Raw genomic sequence first — 16,983 nt, forward strand, 5'->3', positions numbered from 1 at the left:
AGAACAGAGCAGTGGATCAGCCTCCAGAGGCCTTCGCGTCACGAACAGAAACGGCTCAGTTCAACAGGCCGAGGACGTTTCCGCCAAGACCTTCTGTTCACTTCATCTGTTCAATCCGGTCGGTGTTGATCGTGTGATTCGCGTTGATGATGATTTAAAGTCCAGTTTCAAGGTTCGGGGCTTTTTTCCTCCACCTCCATGGTAACAAAACGCTGTTTCTTGTCAGAGTTTTAAGAAAATTGTGGATTTGTATCATAAGCTGTCAAATAATTGGATCTGTCGCACACACACGCACAATCAAAAGTCAAAAACTGGACATTAAGAAACCTCGTTGTTCTTTTGTTTTCCACGAAAAGCTTCTTCTAATTTAATTGAAATAGAATATTTTCTCTTCTTTGCCCAAACCCAGTCCGCAATTTTCTCTGTTACAGCAGAAAAGTGTGTAAGCCAAGAAAACATCCAACCAAACTGAGCCAAAAGGAGCATGTCATGCTCAGCTAAAGCTGGTGAACAATTCCTCATGTCTCTATTGAACCCAGAAGGATTTATTAACTCCGAAGAACAATATGAGGTTGTTTTTTTGTATTTTTTTAATTATAATTTATCTATAAAAAAAAAACATGTCATTTACGACCCTTAAAATGTCTGAAACAATCCCATGTGTTATCCAATAAAATCAATAAAATTCATATGGGGAACTTGTGCAAGCCTCTGACATTTATTTTATTATTTTTACATTCACAAAATGTTTTGTTTACATATAAGTGTTTGATTTAATGCAATAAATAAATAAATAAATAAATAAATAAACAAACAAGTTGACGTACCGGATTCTGCCAGCAGGGGCGCTAGTAAATAATAACAAAAATCATAATGATAATTTAAAAAAATACACAGGCCTTCTACTGCATCACTCCAAGATCAACTCCCTTCACTTTCATACTGACAGTCACCAATCTGTAAAAGATCACCCATGACAACCGTCTTTATTATTTCACCTTGCTCAAAACTCTCTTCTCCATCTTTTGCCCTCTGTCTGGATATCAATTGTTTTTAATCATTATTATTGTATCTGTGATCACCCCCGCTGCAAGCAACAACAAAAAAAAATAGCATCTCTGATCTAATCCCGCATTGGTATCGAACTCCTCCTAACGCACTCCTCACCACTGTCTCACTGTCCAGCTGTCTCCACTCTGCTGTCTCTGCTGCTTTCAGTGTCACTGGAAAACATCATCGCTGCACCGATTTCTCGCTTCCCCGGTCCAGCTCCTGCATACATCAGTGCGCCATCTTGAAACACATTGCCTCACCGTCACTACACCGCCCCGTCGAGCGCTCAAAGCGCACGTCATCCCGTCTACAGGGTGCATGAGCTCATTATCTTTTTTTTTTTTTTTTTTTTTTTTTTTTGCTGCTTGCATGCAACATGACGAATTAACATTGCAGATGACAGGAGAAAATGAACACCAAACTCCCCCTGAACAAACTTTTCCACAGCTGGGAGACAGCTCACCAGCAGGCCATCGGGGAATCTGGCTGCTCCAGAAATGTCCAACAATGACATAATAATCAGACGAAGCCGCATATGATGTCATAGGTGCTGTCACTGATTGTTCGGAGTTCAAAACAATCGATAGTTTCCAAAACAAACTTCAGCTGTGTGCGTGTATGTGCGTGCATGTGTGCGTGTGCGTGTGACACGGCCGAGATGAACGGCAGTCTTTGCTGCAGAATATTTCACGTTTTTAACGGCTTTGTTAATCGGATTGTACACAAAATAAAACACATTTTTTTCCAGTTTGTGGCCCCAAATCTGAAATGTATTCAACTTCATTCAGTGATAATAATTAATGAGTCTAAATCTATTCAGTTCTTATTATAAGTTTGTGCTACTGTATGTGCATTTAATTTGTTTATTTAAAAAAACATCTGATGAACTATTCGATGACATAGAACTGGACCAAGAATCATTGAATCTTTATTCATATTGAAGTTAATTACACGTCCTTTAATTTGACGAAAGGAGTTCAACTTGGTACAGTCTGATGCTGAGGGTCAGAATGACTCTGGCATATATGAAAGCAACAAACTGACTCCATAAAAGACCAAGATGAACAGCAGAAAGTAAATCGGGCCAATGTTTGACTTCCTTCAAACATCGCCTGGCAAAAACGTTGCAACATCCTGCACGGCCCCGCAGAGGCAACAGTGGAACTTTCCAGTCTTCTGCACTGGAAAAATCAATGTGACGATTGCTCTTCAGCTCTGCCAGGGGTCACCGGGTCAATCAGAGGGCAGGGGTGGCTGTGGAAACCCTGCGGGATCAGTGGCCGTTTGGAACAAGAAGCAGATCCATTCCATCCAGCTGTCAACTGTTTACAGAAAGATTATACATCCGGCGTTTGGAGAAACAACAAGAAACCCCCTGAGAAGATTAGCGAACCAATACCTCAGAGTGGCAAAAAAAAAGAAGATTAATGAAACATCAATCCTTTTCATAACATAGAAAACATGTGAAAGGAGGAGAAAAATTAACTCTGCTCAAAATACTCCGATCCTCTGGAAATGTCTGTTTAAACAGGAACAGGGAAGCAGGTGAGAGTCGCTGGCAAAATGCACCGAGATGAACGGAGGACAAGTGACAAGGAAAACTTGTCACTACCGTCGTGTTTTCCACATAGCAATTTTGCATTTGGAGAAAATTGCAGAAAAAAACAAACAAAAAAAACTCCTGACATAAAGCATCATAATTCATGCATGAAAGTGATAAAAAAAAAAAAAAAACGGCATCCACACAGTAACGCACGGTGGTGTCAGCATCATGCTGTGGGGATTCTGTTGCCCAGCAGTGACTTGGAAGTGAGGGGGAAACAAAGCAGAAATGGCAAAAGCTCAAGTTGTGACCATCATGGGATGACAAGCCCCTGATGTACCACCAGCAAATAACCAAAGTGGCTAATATTAGTAAATCCTACCAATGGCTAGAAAAAGCTGGACTCAAGGACAGCACAGAGGCCCTCATCCTGGAGTTTTTATATCGACCCGTGGAGGCCCAGTCCAAATGCACTCCACACTTTTCAGGTGAGGCCTCTGAAACAAAAGCAGCTTCCGTCCCTGAAGATAGAGATAAAGTTGCCACTTAAAGTAGCTTCCAGTTTATCAAACTTGAGTTCAGTCTGCTTAACGTCTATTCCGCTAACATACAGCTCAACCCGTCCCTCCTTAAGAATGACGTCACGTCACCGCCACCAATCACCTCCTAGTTTTATCCCGCAGCTTGTATATACGGGAGCGGCCGGTGAAAGTTTCCCCACTGCGTCTGTTTGTCCTGCAGCTGAAGGTGCACAGCTCAGTCACGACCTATATATACATACATATTTAAAACAACTTATTAGACACAGACTGCAGCCTTCTTCTCCAAGTCTCTTGGTTCCTGTTCGGACAGTCCCGACATGCAGCTTCTGTTTCTTTCGTGCGTAATGGCGCTGCTCGCCGCCTCCTGCCTGCTGTCCGAGGCGCGCGTCGCCAAGCGCTTCGCCATCGACTGTCCGGAGAGATGCGACAAGTCCCAGTGCCCGCAGATCCCCGCGGACTGCCTGGCCGGCGACGTGCTGGACAGCTGCAACTGCTGCCCGGTGTGCGCGTCCGGCGAAGGCGAGCAGTGCGGCGGGCCGGGCGACCAGGACTGCGCAGAGGGCATGCAGTGCGTGGTGACCGACGGCGTGGAGGTGTCCGCCACCGTGAGGCGGCGGGGCAAGTCCGGCGTATGCGTGTGCAGGAGCGCCGAGCCGGTGTGCGGCAGCGACGGCGTCTCCTACCGGAACATCTGCGAGCTGAAGCGCGTCAGCAACCGGGCCACGAAGCTGCAGCAGCCGCCGGTCATCTTCATCCAGAGAGGAGCCTGCGGGAAGGGTGAGCGCGTGTGTGCTTGCGTGCGTGCGCGTGCATGGTCAGATCGCACCTAAAGAGAAATGGGCGACGTGACAGGTGGGGTCGGCCAGAAGTATGAGTAAACTTTGCAACATATTTAATTATTACTGAACTGTGTTCAGTGAACAATCACCTTTTTTCTTTTAAGCAAATTTAATACTTGAAGACCAAAAAGTAAAACAAGTGATATTATATCATCTTAATTAAACCCCTGTGTTTCTTTTGTTTTGTTTGTTTGTTTGTTTTTCTCGTCTTTGTTGTTGGGGACCAGAAGGGTTTTTTAAAAAATTTTTTGTCAATTACTGGACAAATAATATATAATGCATTACACGAAGGCTTTGTCCTAATCCATAATCTGAACTGTGGATTAGGACCTTTACACAAAGAAGGCAAGAATGCAGTACTGCGGTCCGTTTTGCAAAACGAAAAGGCACAGAAAAGGATCAACTGAGAGGAAACCAAGCTTAAAGGGAAGAGAACCGCCGGATGAAAGTCTGCCGATGTTCGCTGCTGAACTCTGTTTTCATAAATTTAATGTCCTATTTCATTAATCTGATTTAAAGTAAACTCCAGGTCATTGCAGCTTTAGGGATGCAGAAGGATGTTATATTGTAATTTAATTAGATTTTTTTTAAAGTTTCAATGAGCGCCCTTGTGTTTTCACCCTCTATTTTATTAAAGGAAACAACCAAGTGGCACGGAAACCCAAGTTTTCACATTTAAAATGATACTAACAGTGAAAGCTAAATGTTTTTTCAAACTGGCCAGTCCGTAGTTCTTTTTTTTTTTCTTTTGTCTCTTTGGTCTTCAACAGGACATTTTCACTGCCAACATTTCATCCTCCCTTCTCAATCTCCCCTTATTTTTAAAAATAACTTCAGATGTATTTTCTTTTCATTTCTGGCACAGTTTCCTGCAGAACATTGATTCGCTCCTATGTCCTCATCCTCTCATCACGCTTATGCAAGAAGGTCATGTAATCATTTAGATAATAGGTGAAATGTCTCCCTATGGGACCTTAATTACATAAACTGATCGACTGGAGCGCCTGCACATATTTTATTGTGCTATCGAGAAGTGGAACAGACAAACGCGGATAACTCAACAGGAGGTAGCTTGATAACAAAAAGCTACTTGTTGAGAGAAAGAGAAGTTAATTCTCTCTGACTGCTGCTACAAACGTTTACACACTCCTTTTCACATTTTGCCACAAATGTCCTGTTTTCTGACTTTTGTTAGAAAACTCTAGTGAATGAACAGTAGGGGCAGAAAAGCAGAGCAGACAGGTTGGGGGGGGGGAGGAAAGTTGTGGAGACGTTTGAAGCAGTTATGAAACAAAATCCCAACCTTGGAGTGCGAACCAGAGAAGCTGCAGAAATGTGTGACTCACGACTTACGCATTTCAGCAGACACACAGCTCAGCTAAAACAATCCAAGCTGTAGATTGTGTTCTCCACAAATCTGACCTTTACACGAAGAAGGCAAGAATGCAGTATTGTGGTCCGTTTTGCAGCCGTTTGCAATTTTGTGGTCAATTTTTGTTCTGCCCAAAATGGGCCACAATTTGTGCTTGCTGTGCACATCCTCCCACAGCCAGAAGGAAGCGTTACATTCATAAACCCTCTGGCGGTGGAAGCATCATCCTGTGGGGATGCTTTTCCTGAGCAGGAAAGCCGCACAGCAACAACCGCAGGACGACAGCCACCGAACGCACAGCCACCGAACGCACAGCCAGAGCTGCAGGGGAGTCAGTGGCAGACCTCAGTTGCGGGATTTACAGCGTTTAATTGCAGCAAAGGGAGATGTGACAAATGTATTTGTTTAAAACAGTTAAAATGATGTGGAGTGTTTCTTTTTCTCCTTTTTTTATATCCACTACTTTGTGTTAGTCGGTCACAACCTATCCAGATGGTGTTGTGATTTTTTTTTTTTAAAGTAGGATGTCATAAATGTGCGAAAAACGTTATAAATCTTCTGCTAAAGTCATGGTGTTAGGATTGAAATCAAACGGGAATAGGTTTTTTGACCTGATAAGGCATCAAAAAAAACAAACCAAACACTCTCCTCCTACCACTTCCTGTTGTGTTCTTTGTCTTTTCCGCCAGTAGTAACAATCGGTTGTTGGTCATGTGACTCATGTGACTTCCCGCTCATCCTGGCGCAGCGACTTTTTTATGGAAAATGGTGAGTTTCTTTGAAACTGGCCTGTTTCCATTACGCAAGTTTATTTTCATCAATTCCGATTTGAATACTTGAATACTAATGAATACTCCTGCAACATAATGTTTGAGATTTCTGGTTTCTTCACGTGCAATTTCATGAATAACCCTGACAGTTTCGCCTCTCCACTGCTGAGTTTTCGTGAGGTGGTTCTGCGTTACGGCAAACATGGCTTATTTGTTACACTTTCTTCCTCTCCCCGTGTCTTTGGCCGCCCTCCACCTCCTGAACGGCGCCGTAAAACTGCAGCGAGCTCTAAAAGGGCCTTTTTTTCCAGCTCCGCGCTCACTCCCTCTCAAACACACCCTACTATGTTATCTTAACAGGGTCATAATGTGTTGAAATAAATCCAGGGCGCCTCGAGTGACTGCCCCTGTGCGGCTGAACGCGCACAGAGCTCCGAGTCATGAAGGACGAAACACGTCCTGGAGACGCCTCAGCTGTGAACACACCAAACCTGCTGAGGCAGAGACTCTTAGAGTCAAACAAGGTCAAAGTCGGGCTCCACTTTCTCCCTCTCCTCCTGAGAATCCAAAGCATCGCGGTGCATCCTCTCCTCCCCGTCCTCCATCTGTAATTCGTTCATCCAAAAACCACATTCATTCGTCATTCCTTGACTCTGCTCCTAATCTTAAGCAGTCGTTTTTGATTTACGGCTCGGGAAGGAGATCTGGACGGTGTCGGTGAGACGCCGGTGATTCGCCTCTTTCGCAGGGTTGTGTAACTCCTTGAGCACAGACAGATTTAGGTCAGACATTTGTTTCACCCAGTTCTGGAGATGAAAACATTTGCTTCTAACTCCCTCTCTGCCTCATCTCCGTGTGCAGACCTGCCGGCTGTTTGGAGTCGAGAAACAAACGTTTGCACGCTGACTCAGCTCGTCCATGAGCCCAGGGGATTCTTTTCCAAAGTGATCCCCTGGATAACGGCTCGTTGTTTGATCTGCGTTAAGACTCTCCCTGTGCTGCATTCAGGGACACCTGATCTTGCCATCTGAGGCAGTTTTATTTGCTCGGTCAGAGGCCTTTCCTGACCTCCCAGCGCGCTGAGCTGTTACCAACACCAGCAGCGTAGCTGGCTCTTTTTATCCAAATTACTCCTTTAATTTCACTTCAACTTTCAAAGCTGCATCAGCTGGCAAAGCATTAATCCTGCGGGCGAGCGTCCGGCCAACAACACCGGCAGGTTTCTTCCAGATGCTCGGGTGGAGAGAACGCCGCGGACTGCAGCTCTGGAGGTCGAAATATTTTCAGTTCTTTTTGTTTTGAGCTGTCAGCTCCAGGTGCTCACATTAAATCTGGACTCACTGAGCCTCTGGTTACAACGTACCTTATAAAGATTTCACCCTTTTGACCGGAATCCCGAGCGTCACGCCTCATTTCTTGCCCTCTCTGCGTTCCTGACCGGATTTGTGTTTCTTCCTGTTTCTCCAACGATTCTGAAAGTTTGGGGAAACGATTCGGCAAGTCAGTTCTACACCGAGAGTTGAGATTCGTTTTTGTTTGGATCTCTCTAACAAAACAGAGCGTTGTAGCGCACGCCTCTCTGCAAAGTTGTATTTTCTCAGGTCAGGGAAACAGGAAAGAAAGAGAGGTTTAGAAAGAGTCACATGGAGCAACCATGCTGCCCAAGGTTCCTGTCTGTGAAACGAAACCAAGTGGTCGCCAAAACGACAGAGCCGAGAGCTTTTCCTGTGATAAGATCTGAAAGCAGCCGAAATATTTGCAGGGCCTCGGCCAACTTCAAGATCCTGCCGACTTGCGACCGTGAGGAAAAGAGCAGAGACAATGTCCTCGCTGAAGACTCTGGTCTTGTCTCGTCCGGTTAAGGTCACATTCATTGTGTGACATCAGCGGTCGGATAAAAACATTCGTCTTTTAAGAAGGATCCAGTCGAAACATTTAAGCATGCGTTCAGCTGGATGGGCCTCATATCTGATGGCACTGGTCGGGTTTTCTCAGCCTGTCCAATTTTTGTCTGTCAGGCTTAAGATCTTTAGATTTTCTGTCATCAAAATAATTCCTGAGCCATCCGTTCATTTGTCAAACAATCGATGCCACGAAAACTCTACATATTTAGAAAACTCTAAATATATCCTATACTCTTTACTCTATAGCTAGCTCGCTGGCACTGTCTCTTACTCTGCAGTCGTGGAGTCACAATGTCTGGGATCATGAGCGCCCCCTGCCATGAGGCAGGAGAACTGCCTGCTTGGCCTGGAGTCTGTCCTCTGCTGTTTCTGACCACTTCTCAGCTCACGAAACACATTACACACATAGTTGGTGACAAAAAATACTGTGCATTATGTACATCATGGAAAATCAGTTGATACAATCTCTCCATATCTTTTGATGCTTTGAACTTCCTCCTCTGTTTTATAAGGATCCGAAGGAGAACCTCTCTGAGGTTCACGTCCACATCTGCGTCTGACATAAACTCTTTGTCCGCAGTTTCTGTCTGTTCGCTGCGATCGTCAACGCGTGTTTACACGTCCAACCTGGCAACCCAAAAGCAGAGTTATCGCCTCTCATCTCTGCTGTCTGCCTCTGAGGCTGGACCACCTCTGATTGGCCGCGATGCCACGCACTGATACTGTGTTTGTCTCCCTTTCAGCTCAGCTGAACCTCGACAGTCTGAGGCACAAATACAACTTCATCGCCGACGTGGTGGAGAAAATCGCTCCCGCCGTCGTTCATATTGAACTCTTCCGCAAGTAAGAACAACCAAATGTTCCTGCAGCCGCATTCAGTTGAAAACGTTGCAACATAAATCCTCAGCCCAGCTCTCTGTGATTCAATAAAGTTCATCTTTAAAGTTATGAATTGTCTGGAAAGTCCTGGTATTAAACAGGATCATCCGTAGGTACGAAATGCTTAGAGTTATTTTCCCTTCAGGATGATCTTTTCCAAGAGGGAGGTCGCCGTCGCCAGCGGTTCTGGTTTTGTTGTTTCTGAAGACGGGCTGATCGTCACCAACGCCCACGTGGTCGCCAACAAGCACAGAGTAAAGGTAGGTATAAAACACCTTGACTTCACTCATGACTGATACATTTCAAAGAATGTTGTCCCATCCATCCAGGCCCTCTGGAGGACAACGAATAGCCTATTCTGATATTTCTTTTCTTTCTTACAGGAAATGTTAGATTTTCCTGTGCTGCAGTTTTCATTTCTTCAAGTTGTTTTGTGACTGCTTAAATCTTTTCTCCACGCCCTGCAGGTGGAGCTGAAGAGCGGCGCCACCTACGACGCTAAGATCAAAGACATCGACGAGAAGGCCGACATCGCCCTCATCAAGATCGACGTACCGGTGAGCGACAGAGAGAAAACAGATGAACCGAGTGTCTTCTTGTTTGTCTTCACGTTTACGATCTCACACCGGAGCTCATCCGTTTCGGTTTCATTCTGCTCCCAGTCGCTTTTCTTTTTGAATCAACTCTTCCTGACAAACCTCAGAGTCTTTGAGCTGTGACTCCCTCCACAAATGATGAGGGACATCTTTTTGTGGCACGGCTTACACATTAGAGCGTTTTCTCCGAAAATGGATCCCTGCTTTCAAAAACAACAGAAATGCTTCCACACAGAATTTGTTTTTTCTTTACTCCTCCAGGCCTGTAAGTGGCGCTAAGCGTGGAATATGGGACGCGTTCCTAAAGCTTACCACACAAGGTTAGAAGTGAACCCAACAAGAAGACAAGCATGGCGTACACCAAGTGATGTCTTTTATGTCGAGTGGCGACGAAATCATAATGTCACTTTAGCATTACGAAACAAATTATGAGACCAGTGTGTGTCAACATATCCGCATGTGATGGTTTTGGGGTTATAGGTCAGGTTAAAAACTTGAGATGATATGTCAGTGTTTTCACAAAAGAGGTGTTTTCTCCTCTTTTTTAAAATATTTTATTTTATCTTAATTTCAATCTTTGGTCTTATTATTTGTCTGACAGTACATAAGGAAAAGATACAGTTTCCTGAACAGTTTATTTCCTTAATAACTAATGAACTAAGACAATTTAGCTGAAAGATTTTTGATTCATTTGTCTGGCAGTTACTCCACATCCTTAAAGCTTCATTATTTTACATTTCAATTTATATCTTATTTAAACATGAGCCAGCCTCTTATGTTCTAACGTCCTACTTCTTGCATCTTCTTGTTCTGTTTCTGTTTTCCAAAACAATCCTTTCTCCTTCAGGTGTTTACAGTATTTGTGTGTTTTTCATTAAGATTTCCTGAGAGCGAAGTCTGGTATTAATTTTAAAACCAATGGGATGTTTTTTTTTTTTTTTAGGCGAGGCGTCTCAGGGAAATAAATGTCATGACTCACTAAAGTGTCAACAGATGGAGCAGGTCAGCAGGGACCGAGAACGGTGTTTATGTGTTTTAAATTTGGCTTTTGCTTTTCACAGCACATTGTTTTTGCTTTGACGCAGCGTTTATATGGTAAAAACAAAACCAAAAAAACCCCAGCAACTTTTGTTTCATTTCTGGGCACTCAGAGTTTCTGCTTCCTGTTCGTACTCTTTAAGCTCCTCTTTGGTTTGTTGGCCAGTTTTTGTGCATCAAAAATATTTCTTGATTTATGGCGTTTTTAAGTCAGACTTCAGTTCAGACAGTTCAATCCACGTTCATCACTTCTTCACTAGTATTTTCAGAGGAGCAAACAGGCAATAAATTAAAGGAAATGAAGTCCAGCTGCGCTTATGAAAGCAGACCGAGCGTGTTATGAAACTCTGAATTGGCGTGTTTTCAAAAAAAAAAAAAAGAAAAGTCAACTTTCATAACCGTTTAAATACAACTGAAGGGTAAATTTGCAACATCAAAGTTAAGTTTGAACTCTGCAGGCCTGAGGGGAAAAAAATTAAACCGTTTGTGACATTTAAATATATGACTGGAGTAGATTCGGCCAAACAGGACATAATCTAATCTTTCACATAAAGGACATTTTTATCATCTTTTTTCTGCTCCTTAGAAACTCGACCTTGAGAACCGACGTGACACCAGAAATTGGACACAATTTTGACTCTTTTTGGTGCTTTGGCAATAAATCACCCGACTGCAGATAAGAGAAAACGTCTTACTCTGCATTTCTTCAGAATAAGTGTCATTGTAGACGAAGCAACCAAGGAGAACCAGTGACTGCTCTCTACTCTTGCTCTGCAGTAGAAATACACATTATTTAACTTTAAACACTTTATATTCTTAAATTAATACATATGTTGCTGCAAAGGGAGAGTGCTTCTGGGTTACAGTGTCACCGCTTCACTCTAACTGGGGAGCCAATTTCAAATGTTGCAGAACTTGCACCATTCGTGTACTTTATATACGTCATGTACATCAGCAATTTTGTCTATTTTACAGCCAGTTTGTCTGTCATTGCAATATGACGCATGGTTGCCTGAAACACAAAGAATACACTGTCCCATTCCTTGCTTCAAAACTCCAACTATGTAATTATTTTTCGGTAGATATCTCTACCAAAAAACATTGGAGCGATATGAAAATGAACGTAAGCAGCCAAAAAACACTTAGCTTTATTTACACAGGTAGATCTCACTAAGAGACAGGGAGGCGGGTTGACAGCAGAACAAACAACGAGCCAGCGCTGCAGTGAATGTTGGCTTCTTTGCAACTGGAGCTCCAGGGCGTCAATATGAAGAAATTCATTAACTGTCAGAAATGGTTTATTTGTTTATTTATTGGTTAGCTTGGAAACACAAAACGATTCATCACCGCAACACCCAGAACTCAAATACCCTCTCGTGATTCTTCACCGCGTCTCATCACAACTGGTTTGAACCTCATCAAATCTGATGAGGTTCACTTTCGCATGATGTGGGGGGATGTACAGAAAGCAAACGAAGGAAAGGAACTCCAACTGAGCTGTTTCTCTTAGTGTTGTTTCTCTATCTGGCTTTTAAATTATGAAGCCCTATTTGAACACTTGCGCACAATGTGCTTGCTTCTTAATATGAGTGCTGCTCTTGCACAGCGATGGGTCTGTATTGGTTAACATCATTTTTCTCTCTTCTTCTGTGGCTGTGTTCTCCTTACCACTTTTCACTTTAACGATCCCACAGGGTTCTGTACTTGGCCCACTATCGCTCTCCCTGCTTCGACTCATCCATATGCAGATGACAGTGAGATTTATCTTCATAGGTCAAATCTTTAAAGGTTTTTCCTTTTCCTTTTCAAATTAAAACATTTGCTTTGCCTAAACATCTTTTGATCTAAGTATTTGCACAGAACTTCTTATATAAATACGAATGAACAGTTTTTTTGTTAGGACTTACTAGGTTAATTATCTTAGTGGATTAAAATGTTGAAAGGTGAAGTTGGAGTTTGATTTCTGTAGAAAAAGTCTTGATATGCACTGGAAGTTTTCCAGCCCCGTAGAACAAAACCAAGTAGATTTTAAGTATGTGTTTTTGAATACGTACTCACTTTAGTGCTTGCTTTAACTGAACGTGTTGCCTGCTGAAGATTCGATCCAGCCTTATAAACTGGGTGAGCTTGAGTACAAGTGATCTTAGTCACATTGCCTTGTTCCTGAAACTAAACTAAGTAAAAAAAACTAAAAACGTCTCATCTTTGTTTTATTCTGTTGCTGTTTGCTGCACGGTTAGTCTGTTGTACACCGTTTCGGTCCGACCTCAGAAAGTTTGGGTTCAGCCGCCGCTCTCTACAATACTCATGAAGTCATGACCACAGGGAAAGAGCGGGTGACGGCGGTGTTATGATGCACGGCTTGTTAGTGGCGAAGCTCTCTTTAATCCTTCTGTTCGTTGGAGACGGCCTCTCTGAAAGCGGTGAACACTCTGCAGCTCAGGAGGTCCCAGAGTGTAACTGCAGCTGCGAGGAGCCAAGTGCAGGTGAAACTGTCAGGCGTGTCGCTGCAGGTTCAGGACAGGAAAGCCTGGGCTTTACGCTAATGGAAAGAAGTTTAATTCTCTCTGTCGCTCATCTGCTCCAGTTTCTCCTCTCCTAACAACAAACTCATTCTGCTGCTCTGGGAAAATACATTTGATCACATAACTCATGAGATCATCTCTGAGCTAAGTTATATTCTGGCTACAGAGAAACACGTTTGACTTTTTAGTGCATCATAGGTGGTCTTAACACAGACTTCTGCTTGCATAGAACTGCAGATAGTATCGGAGCCACACAAAGAAATTTAGTTCAGTGGAGAGAAACAAAAGGGAAACTTGAGCTTGAATCGTGACAGTGGTGTGTTTAAGTCTCCAGCTGCGGCATCTGAGGCGTCTTTCCCCTGCAGCCTGTACAGACAGGAGCTCCTCCTAGGCGTGCTTTTAATCTCGATCTTAAGAGAGGCCTTGCGGCGGTAATCGGCCTCGATCGAGCCACGATCGTGTTCCGTGACACCGTGTGGAATCTCTTGTTGGATCGACTGTGTCGACTTGCGTCTCGGTTCAGAAACCGATCCGGTCAGAGTGGTAAATCTCTGCTAGGTTTTTGAAACCAAATGATTATGAAAAAAAATAAAAAATTCCACGAAAGGAACTAAATAATCTTTGCTAAGTTTAGGAGAGCAAAACAATGTCATGGCTGTAGATAAAGTCTGTGGAACGCCACGCTTCTTCTAGGAGAGGAAAAAGTCTAGTAGCAATGAAAACAGAGGAGGAAAGCTTCTAAAAAACAGTGTTGGTATCTACACTGCACTCTGGGGACAGGATGACTCTTTCGCTCTGAAGTTCCCGCATCCATGACGAAAACAGGTGCTGCAAAACATATTAGTGCAAAGAGCAAGGGGGACTCTTTCATTTGGCACGGGAGAAAACGGTCAGCGCTTTCTGCATCAGGTTATCCTCCCTCCTACAGGAAAGAAGACAGTTTTTCATCCCTGTGTGTTCTGAAGAGCCCTCTGTGATTTAAAAGAGTAGCTGTAGCTGTGGGGCGGACACTGACAGACAGTTCAGGGTTTTTCTGTATCACAGTGGAAAAACTCCTGAAACCGAATCTGTGTGCCGCGTCTCTTCCAGGCGCTGCTGGAGTTTTCCAGCGTTGTTGGGAATCACTCTGCACTTTACAATGCACCACCTGGAGGGACTGAGGCGGGAGGCAGCGTGCTTTACCAGCAACTAGGCAGGAAATTTACCAGTAACTAGGCAGGAAGATCAGCCACTGCTGTGACTTTGCTTTTCCTGCTGGAAAATGTAAAATTGTCCTTTGCCACATTTTAGGATGAGGTGCTGCACTCAGCAGCCACCTAAGATTTTATCATTATTATTATTATTATGTACAGTGTTTTTGCTGAGATCCAAATCTTTACTTTGGAATCAGGTCAATAAACTTAAAGCAAGAGAGCAGAAAAAAAAAATCAAAAGAAAACCAAAGTAAAAATCAAAACAAGTAGCTGAGCTCGGTTGATGACTTGCGTGATCCCCTGCTGTTCGACCAGGCTGAATTTTTTGAATTTTGTGACGTTTAAAATGAAAAGAGTAGCTTTTGTAAAATCTGCGTTAAAACGTCAAAGTCTGAAAACTCCATGGAAAGCTCTGTGCAAAGATTAAGGGCTTGTAAAAAGCTTCTGGTGCTTTGAGATTTACAAAAAAACAAAACTATAGATTGGTTGCTCTGATGTTAATCCATCTATATAATAACACGAGGATTCTGATTTATTAGTTTGCGATTCGGTCAGCTCCATCGCTTTCATGAACGGTTTTGATCAAAATCCACAAAAAACGTCTCTCAACATTTCAGCTCAATGAGTATCACTCAGCAGCGACTATAAAGGCACGCAGAAAAGTAAAACAAATGATGTTTGACTTGTTCTTAGTGCTTTGCATTCGGTCGCTTCATGCCTCACTGCTCTGTTGGTGTCTGGAAGTGATTACTCAGCAGCTCCTTCATAATTTCAGAGTAGGAACCCATTATCCTGGTGGGTGGACGTCTGCAGGGTGGCATGAGAGCGTTAGAAGGTCTGCGTTGTGTTTATGGATCAGTTTGGGCCTGGAGAGGAGCTTTTCATTTCACATAATGAAGCAAATCATCTCCTGAACCCATCCAGAACCAGAACTCACTGTGTTTATGCTTTGAAGAGCTGTAGGTTGTAGTTTGTGGGGGGGGGGGATTTTAATTGGAAACAGAGCGTATTTGGTTTTCCCTTTGGAATAATCACGCAAATTTTCTTCCCAAATGAGCAAATTAGCCTCAGAATGGGACAAAGAAGCCGGTCATTCATGTGGATTCTACTTCAACATGAGCCGCCGAGCTTAGCATCGATACAGACGGTGATTTCCCCTTGAAGGGGAAACAGTATCTCCTGTTAGCTGTGACCTCTTTTAGCAGGTTAATTCCCCCTGACACAAAGCTAAAAGGGTTCTGAAACATTTTAACAAGTCTAACAAGTGTTGACCACGTTTCTAAAATTCCCAGATCCCAGTCCAATCAATCCTTTTGCACAATGAGCTCAAGAAACAAGTCTGATCCAGTCACGCGCCAACCTGCAGCTTACGGGACTTAAAAGATCTGGTGCTAACAATGCCATTCATTCACGCCTGCATGAAAGTAATATTTTGATTATTAATCTTCTTTTCTTTTGTTTTTTTTTTGTGGGGGAACTGGGAAAATGCAGGTTTACAGGACATGACATGTTTATCTCAACATTCAGCAAAAGCTGCATCTCTTCCTGCTTCCTGATAGGCTGAAGCTCCCATTTCCTTTTATCTGCTCAATCTTACCTTTCAGCAACCGCCTGCTTAGGAATATTTTGGTTTGACAAGAAGTCATTATTTGCCATATTTACATCAAATGGGCCAAATAATTTTTTTTAAAGCCATGACAACAAAGACTTTGTCTTTTTATAGCTCAGAGTTTCAAAATGGAAGTCGTTCAGTAGCTTCCACCCGCAAATGTTGTCTTTGAAAATGACTCTGAAAAAGCTGCTTATTTGGTTAAATTTACCCAGCAGTAACATCTGACTTTAACAGTGTTTAATTTGGAAAGTCCTTTTAGCTGGAGCTTGCTCTGCTGTTTACAAGGAGTCACATCAAGAATCTGAGGCTTCAGTGCACTCAAACTCTTAAACTAGCCACAGTTTCTGCTAAATGAGGTCTGAACAAATGGATCCTTGATCTTTTACAAGTGTGTCCACATGTGTTTTCAGCGCAGGCGATTGAATCAGTCAGCATGGATGTTTCTGAAACGTGTGGCATGAATATTTGTTTTGTTTCCTCAAATGTTTGTTTGTAAAACAGAAATGTCTCGTAAAAATGAATTCCTGGTGGATAGACGGCTGTGCAGAAACAGAAGAACATGATGCTTTTTTCATTCATAAAGTGCTGTTGAAGTTTATAGCGATTAAGCTAATTTACCTCGAAAACATCCACAAAAAGCAAACAAACAAAAAATTGCTTAAGTTTTCCCAAGAAAGCTTAAAAATGTGCATCATTTCCTGTCACTTTTCTGGTCCTCAGAACAGCAGCTGCACACTTTTTCTGCCTCAGGCTCCGCGGTTTAATTTGCTTTTTTGCGTGTCGTAACTCATCTGGACCTCAGGACGCAATCGTTCTCTCACCACACGTTGATGCGCACAGTCTGCAGAGACGGCCTGTGCTTTGAGCATACCTGTGGATGCAGACATACTTTTCCTTCTCCTGTGTGTCAGTCTAAGGTTCTCTGGAAACATCTTCATCACTACCCAGAAGCCCTTAGATGGAAAACATGTTTGCGTCTGTCACATCACCGTGCATCTGTTTCCCTCATAGCAGTCCACTCCACTTCACTCCACCTCAGTCGCTCTCTCTGTCTCCCTCTGCGGCAGAAGGCTCATGTTGTCGCTTTTTCTGTTTTCCTGTCTTGCACCAAGATTTA

General features: G+C 43.2%; 1 protein-coding gene across 1 annotated transcript in view; it reads left to right on the plus strand.

Moving 5' to 3' along the window:
* Positions 1–3,304: 3,304 nt before the first annotated feature.
* htra1b (HtrA serine peptidase 1b) overlaps positions 3,305–16,983 on the plus strand; it is a 38,390-nt gene continuing 24,711 nt past the window's right edge. Inside the window, exons 1-4 of the mRNA XM_055042476.1 lie at positions 3,305–3,915; positions 8,767–8,866; positions 9,048–9,162; positions 9,370–9,459. Coding sequence (XP_054898451.1) covers positions 3,456–3,915; positions 8,767–8,866; positions 9,048–9,162; positions 9,370–9,459 — 765 coding nt within the window. The 5' untranslated portion in view covers positions 3,305–3,455. The remainder of the gene's footprint in view (positions 3,916–8,766; positions 8,867–9,047; positions 9,163–9,369; positions 9,460–16,983) is intronic.

The sequence above is a fragment of the Poeciliopsis prolifica genome, unplaced genomic scaffold (genome assembly GCF_027474105.1).
Source record: "Poeciliopsis prolifica strain line A6 unplaced genomic scaffold, Auburn_PproV2 SCAFFOLD018, whole genome shotgun sequence".
Classification (NCBI taxonomy): domain Eukaryota; kingdom Metazoa; phylum Chordata; class Actinopteri; order Cyprinodontiformes; family Poeciliidae; genus Poeciliopsis; species Poeciliopsis prolifica.